At 40.1% G+C, this 12667-nt stretch overlaps 1 protein-coding gene across 1 annotated transcript in view; it reads left to right on the forward strand.

Annotated features, from left to right (window-relative positions):
- Positions 1-12667, forward strand: part of Dgkk (diacylglycerol kinase kappa) — a 123753-nt gene that overhangs the window by 49605 nt on the left and 61481 nt on the right. Inside the window, exons 2-4 of the mRNA XM_085684309.2 lie at positions 5007-5117; positions 6828-6908; positions 8668-8772. Coding sequence (XP_085540435.1) covers positions 5007-5117; positions 6828-6908; positions 8668-8772 — 297 coding nt within the window. The remainder of the gene's footprint in view (positions 1-5006; positions 5118-6827; positions 6909-8667; positions 8773-12667) is intronic.

Here is a 12667-nt window from a genome sequence, read left to right on the forward strand (position 1 = left end):
TGAATCCTGCGCGCTAGGGATTTGAGTGAAACTTAGTGCATTTGTGGTGACTGAACTGTGGGGCTATAGATGTGTCAACAACCGAAATAATCCCCCTACAGTGCAGTCCCCCTTGGGTTATCTAGGTTTTAATGTTACAGCTGGCAGGAAAGACTAGGAGGCCTGGCTGCTGTGCGCTCAGGTCAAGAAGCATCACATGGTGGGTGGTGGGCCTTTTCAGTACGTTCGAGGACCTCTTTAACCCTAACGTCTGCCTACTTGGCAGATATTCACAACACAGATATTCACGACAGGAATGTGACAGATTAGACAAGGAGGTTTATGACTATGCTCCATTTTATGAAATCAGTGATGTCCCTGTAACATCACTGTATGTATATAGCTTTGTATGGTCATCAAAAAGATGTTGCTATTTACTGTCCCATTCCTTTGCTCCTTTTGTAAGTACCTTACAAATGTGTTTTTCTGACAACAATTTCAGTTCCAGGATGCTACAATCTCAAAAGGTTTACAAAGCAGAATATTATTTAACAGAAAAACTACTAAATTATTTGATGATGCTTTAAGAAGAAAAATACCTTGATAAATAATTTAAACAAAATATGGAAAAATATTTTCAATAAAAAGTTCAATAAAAAGTAAAAGTAACAAAGAAACTAAGTTCATAGTTTTTTTCCCCCATACGGCAGAATTAAGCTAGACGTTGTTACATAAATATGAATTCTAATTACTCTTTCGGTCACCCTTGGATTGTTATTTTTTATATAAAAAAAAAGCAGAACTTCCTTCATGCTCACCATGGAACATTGTGTCTCTAGAATGATAAGGATGGCTAGTTGCCCCTTGCGGGGAAGCTCATTAGTGCAGATCTGCTAATGACTCTTCAGAGCTGTTCACAGAACACAATCTAATTCTCAGCTATCTGTGGTCATGTCTTTTAGGGCAAAGTTTAGTGGGGGTTGGGTGGGGTTTGTGCTCGCTCTGTTGTATACGTACTAATTAACCAGGCCTTCCCACTTTTCTTGTCAGAGGGAGACAAAGCAGAGTCCAGCAACCATTTATAATTGCAGGTTGGGAAAAGTAGTGGAGAATGTCGCAGCCTTCAGGTTTGCTGTCTGGCAGTAACAGACAGCACAGTGCATGGCTGCCCGGAGAGGGCAGTGAGGTGTGTGGTCTGCAAACAGCCCATGGCTGAGAAGCACTGGGGAGTTCTCCTGGGGCCTAGGAGCTCACCCCTGACCACATCTATCTGAAGGCTAGCTTTGCCTCTCCTCATTTCCTCACCGGCCTCTTGTTCAGTTTACTACCCCCAAACAGGCAAAGCCATTTTCAATGTATGTATCTCAGTGGCTTGTAGAAATCCAATGAAATTTTCTTCTACCTGTTCTATCATCTCGAGGCTGCCTTAAAAAAATATGCAGCAGTTTATTTTAAAGCAATGATTGGGTTAGTATGGTAAGCATCTCTGAAAGGGAACAGAGTTTGCAAAGAAAAGGACCGTGGCCACTTTTAGTTCTTAGACATCCAGGTTTGGGTATTCATATATGTTCAACAGCTGATGAGCTAGAGCCTGTATTTAGACAGTCAGTAAGAAATCCTTACTGAGACATTATCTCTACTGTACATAAATTACGTTGACATTATCTGCCTCCAACTTGGTAACGTGTGTCTTACATGAATGGACTCCTTATCCATGTACTCTAAACTTACTGTAATCCCTCCGAAGTGCTAGCAGCCGTAATTCAGATACTGTGAATTCTTTGCCGGGCCATAGCTTGCAAACTGTTTTCTTTGCCTTAAAAAGTTCTTTTTCCATTATCTGCTTACATTGAAAAATTGCAAAGCTTCATATAATAAACCAGGGCTTGAAATTAGGAATAACATTTCTATAAAAATTGTGTGCAGATTTGCAACTTTTTAAGTTTTCAGCGAACTCGGTATATTTCAGAGATTGCAATTGTTGGATCATACTTTGATTTACAAGAAACTGACAGTCTGTCTTACAGAGTGCCTATAGTATTTTACATTCCTAACAAAAAATGAATGAGAGTTCTTATTACTGCACATCCTTAGCACTATTTGATGTTATTGGTATTTTGAATTTTAGCCATTCTAGTCCATGTGTTATTGTTCTTTAAAAAACAGGCGGGTGTGTTCCCTGGCAGGCTCGCAGAGCAGCCGCTAGTCCGACAAGGATGGCTGTGGGTCCCTGTAAGATCTCCAGGGTGGCAGGCTGGTCCCGCCACGCGGCCAGACGAGTCAGGCGGATGGGTACGGTGGATGAAAGGCTCATAGGACATAGTAAATAAGCATAAGGATAAACATTTATTACTTAAAAAGAAACAGAGAAACAGAGAGACAGAGATAGACAAACATAAAGACATAAAAACATAGAGACAGAGAGAAACACGTGTGCACACGCCGAGAGAGAAAGACCAAAGAGAGAGAGTTAAGATGGCGGCGAGGGACATCAGAAGTGGCTGGGGAGTGGGCGTGGTTAGTCCTTAAAGGCACCGCAAAGGAATAACATGTGTAGTATATGTATAGATAAAATTTAAAGTTATTTTCTTCATGCTTGCTGAATAAGATTACACTATACATCCTAACTTACCAGAATCCATTTCTGATTTCTGATTTATGGTGATATATACTATATATGACATGGATAAACTTTACTCCTACATAGACTTGGTAGCTCTAATGTCTCCTTAATAGTGGAGTTTGGCTGAGTTAACTAATAGTCTCTCAAGTTGGGGTTGCATGTTGGGTTATTAAGGTGGAGAGATGGCTCACAGTTAAGAGTACTTTATCCAGAGAAACCAAATCCAGTTCCCAACACTAACATAGATTCCAGAGTAACCATTGTATTCAGAATGGTATGCAAAGGGAAAGGATGTGGTCTAAAAATAGATAAAATAGGAATTTGAAAAAGATAGTTATTTTTTCTTCTTGCTTATGGTCATATTATAAAATAGCTGGTAAATGCCTGAACTAAATATGAATTCTCTTAAGATATTATATGGCCAAATTAAAAAGTAAAAAAAAAATCTAGGCTTAATAGCTCATTTTTAAAGTGAAGGTGTCTTTCAGAAGAGAACGTAGATGTTTAGATACCTGGCCATCTCAGTTACAGGTCTTTAAAAATAGAGGAAGGAAAATATTCAATAGATTTACAGTACCACGTGTAAATTCCCTCCTGTGGAACAGGCCTCAAGTCTAATCAGAACGTGGATTGGTTAGCTGTGTAACCTTAATGCCACTACTGCACTAGTGGGTACATCTTGCCATGCAGGTCAGTATTATATATGCAGAGTCTAGTGCTGGATTAGACTGTTGATGTCTTTTCCTCCCCAGCAGCTTTCATAGCTCCTTTTAACAACATGTAAGATCAACAGCAGTGAGAGAAAGCGTGCATTTCCTGGCCACTTGAGGCTGATTTCTTTATGTCTTGCTTCCAAAGTGAATGATGTCGTTAGCAATAGGGTCTTACCATCTATTTAGGGTGCCTCTGGAGCCTCTTTGGCCATTAACTTGTAGGACAGTATCCACTGCCTAGCACTGAGTCTTTCATTGAACAACCCGGGCCTTCTGGGAGTAATCATCATCACCCATGAAGGTTCCTTCTGCTTAGCCTCCTTATGCTTTTGATTAACTTGTAAACTAGTGAATTTCTGTAAAGTTTCTTCAGATATCCTTAGTTTGGATAGCCCACCCTTTACTGTCTTCTATCACCAATTCTTCTATCCACATTCAAACATTTAACCTCAAGAAATCTCCCCTCTCCTTGAATATAGGGGCTTGTGCATGGGCTCAGGCTCTCCACACTGAGAAATATACCCTCTCAATGCCTGTTTACATTAGAATCTCAAATTCAAATGTTTGATGAGGTCACATGCTCCGTTGGAAGATGGCAGCAGCTACATGGTTCCAGCTAAGTGTTGCCATGCAAGAACGTAGGCCTCCTTTTCCAGATGTTCTGCTTAAAAATAAATAAAAAGAAGTAAGTCACTGCATTTCTGGACATTTGTCTTTTAAGCATTATCAATTAATTAAAATGTTTAGGTTATACTAGTTAGGCTAAATAAAACACTTTGGCCGCTTAATAGTAAATCCTCATTCTGATGAAGGTGATTTCACAGAAAAAGAAAAGAAAAGGAAAGAAAGAAAGAGCCTTGATTTGGTGAATTTAATCGTCTGGCTCTTTGTCCCATAATTATCTATAGGTTTGGTTCCCGATTAGTGTGAGTACTTCTGCAGTCTTTATGTCGGTTTGTTCTCTATAACATAACCAAGAGTGTCTTCAGTGGTGAAAATGATAAGTAGTCTCAGCATCCGGTAGGATCAGTCTGTTGTGCAATAAGTGGAAAATCATTGGCCAGACCATGTGCTAAATAAAGAAAGTAATCAGAAGGTCATTGTCTTTCGGAGTCCTTTTCATGCTTGCTCCGTCACCAGTTCATGCATCCCCTGAAGGCCTTGATAAGGAATTTATATTTGCTTCTAAAAATATTAGTAAGCTATTGGAGGCTTGTGATCAGTGAAGAGACATAATCTAGTGTAATATTCTAAGAAGAATCCTCAAGAAGAGCTGATTGGAAGGTTATATCTAGGGCCACAACCTTGACAATTAAGGAAAATCTACCTTTACTGAACTCAGCCGTTTCCAGCGCTACTTGTACTTTCTCAGGATTGTCATTTTTATATTTAGACATGCATGCTTTTCTCTCTCCCCTCACCACAAATGGAGATGTTCTTCACTGCTTTTGAGTAATATATCCTAAGAAACTTGAAGGCCATGCCACTGTGAGCATTTTATAGAAAAGAAACCAATGCCTTTTCTGGTGGAATTAATTTCCTTGTATTCTTGCCTGGCCTACAGGCTATTATTCATCAGCTAGGTAGCAGAGATAGAATGTTCCAGATAAGTAATTTTCCCACTTGAGAGAACAAATAAACAATCTCGCAAGTTCATCTAACTTATCTACTGCTATGCTTGTGTCTTTCAGAAAATCCTGAAGGAAGGACCCCTGCTTAAGAACTGTAACTCCTTCCGGAGATGGAAGCTTAGATATTGTCTGATTCAAGGACAGAAGCTCCACTTTGCACACCACCCTTCGGTAATTATAGAATCCTTTCATCTGCATTAGTGGCTGGATGCCAAGGAATGTGTGAGTACGGAGAAGGTCATCAATAAAGGAGAAGTTGAAAGCATCTCTTCTTCCTGTAACTAATCCCTTTGGATCAAATGAGTGGTGTATTTTTCCTTTCCCCTTTCCTATGTCTCTTCATTTTCATGGATTCCCCAGTTAGTTTCTGTTTTGATTTTTTTTTTCAAGGCAGGGTTTCTCTGTAGTTTTGGAGCCTGTCCTGGAACTAGCTGTGTAGACTCACAGAGATCCACCTGCCTCTGCCTCCTGAGCGTGGGGATTAAAGGCATGTGCCACCACCGCCCAGCCATGGTTAGTTTCTGTATGCAGAATGGCCTACAAAATTTGTGGGGCCCAGTGCAAAATGATAATGCAGAACCCTTTACTCAAAAATCAGGAAAAATATCATTAATGGTACTAACACAAAATGTTTCCTATTTATACTAAAATATAAAACATTGGCTTATGGTGTTTTGATTTGGGATTTAATGTTATTCTAAAAAGATAATTTGTATAAAGTTTGCCATTTAATTTTCTTTCGCACCATTCCATTTTTAAATATAAATATAAGAGCATTTAACTTATAAAAAGAAGCACCATCGTTATATAATTTGGGCTAGTATATTTTGTTTTCAGCAGTATACAAAAACTAGCTCTTTATTTTTCACTTTTTTATGTGTTCACATTCTGCCAGCACTTTCTGAGTAAATGGAAAGGGCACAGTAGTTTGCCCCGACTTTCCTAGTCCTTCAGTGCCATCCTTTTCAGCATTAATGGTTGCATAATACAAGGACAGGTGAGGAATAAGAATAAATAGAGTAAGGCTCCCCGGTTGCTTGTTTCTATAGCAAGTCATGACTCCAACAGAACGTGTGGACTGTCAGTACCCACAGCTGCTCAGTCATAGACATAGCATACTTTGTACTTGCCTTACCACCATGATGGGATTCACTGGAATTCTAAGTGCAGGCATATGATAATACAGTTAGAATGACAAAACAGGAGAGGATGTGCAGGTGACATAGGCTTCCTGTATTTGTGTCACAGCCCATGGTCTTATTGGGCTTTATTTACAAAACACAAACCCCAAACTCAAATGATCGGGGATTTAAAGGTGGCAATAGCAAAGCTTTAGACCAAATCCTAGGCCGTTCTGAGCATGGAGTCTTATATGCCGACACAGGTTACATAGTGAGCAGCTAGCCTTGTCTATATTGACGGTATTGATGCTCTGCTGCTAGCTTGGGCAGTCTCTACCGCGTCAGATCTACCAGGAGATACAGGCTCCAGACTGGCTATCACAAGGACATAGTCAAAGACTGCCACCCAATAAATTAGGACTTGGTAATATTTATACTGCAAATTTCCCAGGTAGGCTATATTTTGTTATCTTATCCAGCACGAAGTTTATATTTGGGTAAGTCTGCTGAGCAGTCCAAGCCTTGCTCCAAGTCTACTGAAAAGTTTTTGGAAAATTGTGTTTCTATTTCGTTTGTTTTATACTTGCCACATGCTCTGTCTACAGAAATCATGTGACTATATAAATCCTAGCCCTCAAGACAAATGGTTAGATCGTAACTGCCAAAAATGTTTGTCAGTGGATGTGGATGTGTACCTTTTAATGTCTGTTTGCCTAATCAGTCAGACGGCTTCTTACCGTTCTCCTTCTCTATCTTCCAGTTTGCGCACTTTGAAACAATTGATCTGTCGGAAGTCGCCTTGGCAGAAAGCAGCTGGAGAAATCTTTGCCACAGTTTCTGTGTAAGTAAGATGGGGAATGGCTGGATGTGCACGGGCGGGGCTAGCTAAGAAATAGGGTCGTTCTATTTATTTGTTCTATTTTGGGGAACATCAGGGTTAACAAGTCTTCTTTGATTGAAAAATGTTATTATTTGTACAAATTTCTGCTAGCCTAATGATGGCGAGAACAGTGAATACTAACCATGCTCCCCATTAAAGGCTGCTATAAAGTCAAAGCTGACTTCAAGGGACAAGGGGCCTTTGACTACTATGGCATTCAATCAGTCTTCTGAAAGGTGTTTAGAAGTATCATTGGGGAGAGTTTCGAGAGACTGATAAGCCATAGGGAAAAAATAGAATAACCAAGGTTCATGACATAATTTCCCCTGGCATGGTAGGTCATCCATAGTGAAATCCAGTCCATGGTGAGGTTACGGATGAGAGTACTTCTAAGAAAGCAGAAGTGTTCAGGGCTTAGTGTCCCTGGGCCGTTGTACCGCTTTGGTCATTCACGTATATCTAAACCGGAATAATCACTTCAAAGCATCAAGTCCACTAGCCCCGAATGCTCCTTCCCACCGTCTCCAAAATTGTTTTTGTCAGCCCCATCAGTTGGTTCCATTAGGGTTCCGCTTGAGGCTAGGCTATCCTTTATCTTAGGGAAAGTCCAGGGCTGTTGCACATCAGATCAACTAAGAATTGGATCGAAAACAAAGGAGTGACTGTGATTATTCATTGTCCTAACCAGCTCCTATGCCTATCTGCTGCAAAATCAAGCACTACATGCAAAAGGAGACCAAAATTGCATGTTAGTATGGTTAGCGCTAGCATCAGTTTGAGGCATTCATCATAAAATAACAAGCAGAGCCCCTGAAGCAATGACTGACATGATAGCCAATTGTATTCTCTCTTACTATCTGCAAAAATACAAGTTCTGCTTCTGGCTGCATCACTAAGATCTTCAGCCCTGAAGCAGTGAGGTTCACCAGGCCAAAGAGTTTGCCATGCAAGCTCAGTGATCTGAACTCAATCCCTGGATCCTGTCGAGGAAGGAGCCTTCACACATGGTTTTTGCCACACATACACCTACACTCACATACATACATGTGCACATCATGCACACAAACACACAATGATAGATAGATAGATAGATAGATAGATAGATAGATAGATAGATAGATATTCCTAGTGAGATTCTTCCACTTATCCCTCCCTGCCAATGATAAAGAAAGAAGCTGGATTTTTTTTGACATCTGGTACGGTGCACAAACAGCAAGAGAGGGACTCTGTTGAAGTAAATACACTTCCCCTACTTTCCATAGAACAGCAGTGAGCAAGTAAACACTTTAGGCAAGCTCCTTTTAGAAATGGATGACCGGTAGTTTAGTGTTTAAGAGCATGGACTCAAATGGAGTCAAAGAATCTGCCTTCATTTTTTAACTTCTGGATGACTTTAGACAAGTTTTTTTAATTGCTCTTGTCTTCGTTTTCCTGGTTATGAAAGGGGAAGAAATGCAATGTCCATCTCATGGTACTGTAATAAAGACTGATTGAAAGAATATTTCTAAAAATGTATCAGAATAGTGTTTGGCACACATGAGGTAGCATTAAAGTCTTGATTACTACTATTTTAATTATTATTGTCTTGAATAGTGATGAGAACAGCTGGGGGTGGCTCTGAAAACTTAGGTCTTATATTCAAGCAGTGGTTGTGAATATACTTGGTAACTATGTCTAATTTTGTGGTGAAAAGCAACTAATAATATGATGTTTTGTTTAGCTTATCACACCACATCGAAAAGTCTCCCTGGCTGCACCCAGTCGGAAAGACATGGAAGAATGGATTAACATCATAAAAACTGTCCAGCAGGGAGAAATCCATACGGTAAGGCAACTGGTGGCAAATATACACAGCTCTCGGCAGAGTGTGTAGTCTTAAGGGACTACATTAGGGAAGTCGGTGCTCAAGCACAGAACTGCTCAACTGGGAGCAGAGACTGGCCAGCCAGGAAGTAGATAGACATCATTTGGAAACCTGTTTAGAACTACTCACACAAATAGGAAAAATTCAGTTGGGCTCAGATTCTGGTAAGCATGTAGCTTAGACTCCTCTATATTGGTAGATATGTCATGTTGCATCCAGTAAACGAAATCCATGACATGTATTTATGTAGTTAACTTAAACATCCATAATTGTTAAGAAAATTGCAATTAGCAGTTTTAATTACTGTCTTCAGAAGAAGAATAATAACACTTCAGAAAAGTGAAGCTGAGAAAGAGGAAGGAATCAGATCAAGGAGAAATAATCACTCTCTTTAAAAAGAAATCCAGGCTACGTAATCCTCCCACCTCTGTTTTCTGTCTTTCACAAAAGAAATGTAGAAGTCAGGAGAAGCTTATCCCCCACAGCAGTCCTGTGCTTGCTGCTTTGGGTTCTGTGGGCACATATGAGCTTTGCTCAGTTGATTTAGAGGACTGCGTTCTGGTGTCCTCCATCCCCTCTGGCTCTCACACTCTTTCCACCTCCTCTTCTGTGGGGTTGCCTGAGCCTTGTGAGGAGAGATGTGATGGCAATATCTCATCAAGAGCTGAGTGATCCAAGGTCTCTCTTTGCACAATGTCTGCCTATGCTTCAGGAGGAAGCTTTCTCTGATGATGTCTCAATAGTGCATGGATCCATGAGTAGAGCAGAATATCAGTAGGAGTCATTTTTATCACTCCTTAAGGTATTCTGGGATTTTGACCACTTGATGCTGTCACTATGATGGGGGTAACATCACAACATGACTAAGCTGGAGCCTTCAACATATCATGAAGCCTTCTTATAGGCCTACAAAGAGTTGTTCATTCTTTACTGCTCACTCTTTCTCATTCTCGTGGGACAATGCCTATCTCTCGGTTTACTTCTGTTCAAACTGGAATGTTTCTGACATATCATGTCGTATTTTCAGTTTCACAAAAGGTCGTGCAGGATATTTTGATTTTTAATTATTAGTTTAGGAATGCAAAAATCCTAGAGGAAAAACCATCGGAAAATAGATGGGTCATTATTGACGCCATTGAATTCAATACCTGGCTATTGACAACCTAGCCCATACTAGAAAAGAAAAGAATAATTTGCCTGCTCACTCTCTTGGAAGAACTGTATAAGGACCTAATTCAAGTCTGTGGAGTTGCCTCAGGGACCTAAATATATTGAGAAACACGTTCAGCTGCTAGAGCACTCTGACTACTAGTACTTTAGTATTTCATCTTGCTTGAAGCTTAAACACGAAATGCTTTTCTTTTGTATGTATCTCATCTCTGACAGTCTTTTCTGTCTTCTGTTGCCAGCAGCGCCTGACATTTGTGGTGATGGTGACAAAAGGTTAATCATGGATTTAGTGAGCTATTAAAGTACTGACAAAGTGGTTGGATAAGCTATTGGAAACTATTCCATATGTGTGTATGTGTGTGTGTGTCACACACACACACACACACACACATAATGTTCCGTTCTGGTGTCAAATGTGTTGGAAAAAAGATAGAATTTCAATTCCTGAGCCCAGTGAGTGTTTAGGTAGTTAGGGAGACGAGATATACACAAACATGCTAGTACTGAAGTGAGTTCTCAGATAAACAGATATTAAAGCTGTAGAGGAATGCAGAAGAGGAATGGATATGCATGTCTTTGGGGAAGAATTAGTAGAGAAGAAACTTGAGTCTGACCCTGAAAGATAAATGGGACTTAATTGGTGGCAAGGGTTTGGGTCACCAGGGAGTCCTGAACATGGAAACTGCTATACGAAAAAACTAATTACCAGGAAAAGAGAATCTTCTTGAAATACAATAAAACATGGCTGGGAAATGTTTAGGAATATGACCATGACAAGCAGGGTCAGAGAGGTGAACTGGGGCTAATGGCAGATGCTCTTCCATGTCAGGAGAAGGAGGGAAGACTTACATGCTCTTCCATGCCAGGAGAAGGAGGGAAGACTTACATGCTCTTCCATGCCAGGAGAAGGAGGGAAGACTTACAGTAGGATAACATTTCAACTGAAAGATTGAAGAGAGAGAGTTGTTCACTTTAGAAATACAGACTGGAGCAGCTGGGGAGATTGCTCAGTGGCTAAAACTTGCTAATAATTGTGAGAACCTGAATTTGGATACCAGGACCCACATAAAAAGTCCGACATTGCAGTATATTCTGTAAACTTAGAGGTGCAGAGGCAACTGAATCCCAGGAGTTAATTGACTAATCAGTGTAGCTAAGACAGCAATGTTTAGGTTGAGTGAGAGACCCTGTCTCACAAAATAAGTTAGGGAGCAATACATGTAGATGCCTGATCCCCTCCTCCACATTTGCACACAGGTACACCTGCACATATGTATGTCCATATGTGCAAACGTGTACACGCCCATGCACATACACAAAACACAGAAGGGATTAGACAAGGGGAAAACTAGAGGCTAGAACTTCAGGGAGGAAGTTACATATCACCTCAAGCAAGACAAAGTTAAGTCCCAGAAGGATGCTAGAAAAGATAGTGGAGTAAGAAGAGAAGCTAAATACAAGAAAAAGCCAAAGTGCGATAGGGATGTAAGTCAGTGGTAGAACATACCATGTGAGAGGCCTTTGGTTTCATCTCCAGCATTGAAGGAGTATGGTAGGAAAAAGGTTTTGGACAGGGAAATAAGATTCCAACAATGTTCTAAAGGCCCAATCTTAGAAATTTTCCTTTGTGGCTTTTCATTTTTTCCATTTTATTGAAAATAGATTCATTTCTCATACAGTGTATCCTGATTACAGTTCCCTATCCCATTCCTCCCAGTTCCTCCCTACCTTTCCTCCCATCCAGATCTACTCCCTTTCTGTTTCTCATTAGACAAAAACAGAGGTAACAACAAAATGTAATAAAAGAAAACCAAAAAAACCATAACACCTAAGTTGGCCAAGACAAACAAACAACAGAAAAAAAGAGCCCAAGAGTAGGCATAAGAGTTAGAGACCTACTTATTCACACACTCAGCAGTCCCTACTTATTCACACACTCAGCAGTCCCTACTTATTCACACACTCAGCAGTCCCTACTTATTCACACACTCAGCAGTCCCTACTTATTCACACACTCAACAGTCCCATAAAAACACTAAACCAAAACCCATAAAATATACACAGAGGAACTGCTGCAGTCCTATGCTTGCTGCTTTGGGTTCTGTGAGCGCATATGAGCTTTGCTCAGTTGATTTAGAGGGCTGTCCGCATTCTGTTTCCTCCATTCCCTCTGGCTCTCAGACTCCTTCCACCTCCTCTTCTGTGGGGTTGCCTGAGCCTTGCGGTGAGAGATGTGATGGCGACATCTCATCTAGAGCTGAATGATCCAAGGTCTCTCTTTGCACAATATTGAGCATTTAAGTGGTTCTTAGCCATTTGAGTTTCCTTCATTAAGAATTCTGTTTAGATTTGTACCCCATTTTTATTGGATTAATTGTTTTTTGATATCTAGTTATATATATATATATATGTATATATATATAAAATTAGTCTTCTATTGGATGGTAAATTTCTTCGCCATTCTGTCGGCTGCCACTTTGTTCATATAGCATTGACCTTTGCCATGTAGAAGCTTTTAGTTTCAAGAAGTCCCATTTATTAATTGTCCATCTTAGTGCCTGCACTAATGTTGTTCTATTCAGAAAATCTTTTTCTGTTCCAATGCATTCAAAGCTATTCCCCACTTTATCTTTATCAGGTTCAGTGTATTTGAGTTTTTGTTGAGGTCTTTGATACACTTAAACTT

The sequence above is a fragment of the Myodes glareolus genome, chromosome X (assembly GCF_982192425.1).
Source record: "Myodes glareolus chromosome X, mMyoGla1.1, whole genome shotgun sequence".
Lineage (NCBI taxonomy): Eukaryota > Metazoa > Chordata > Mammalia > Rodentia > Cricetidae > Myodes > Myodes glareolus.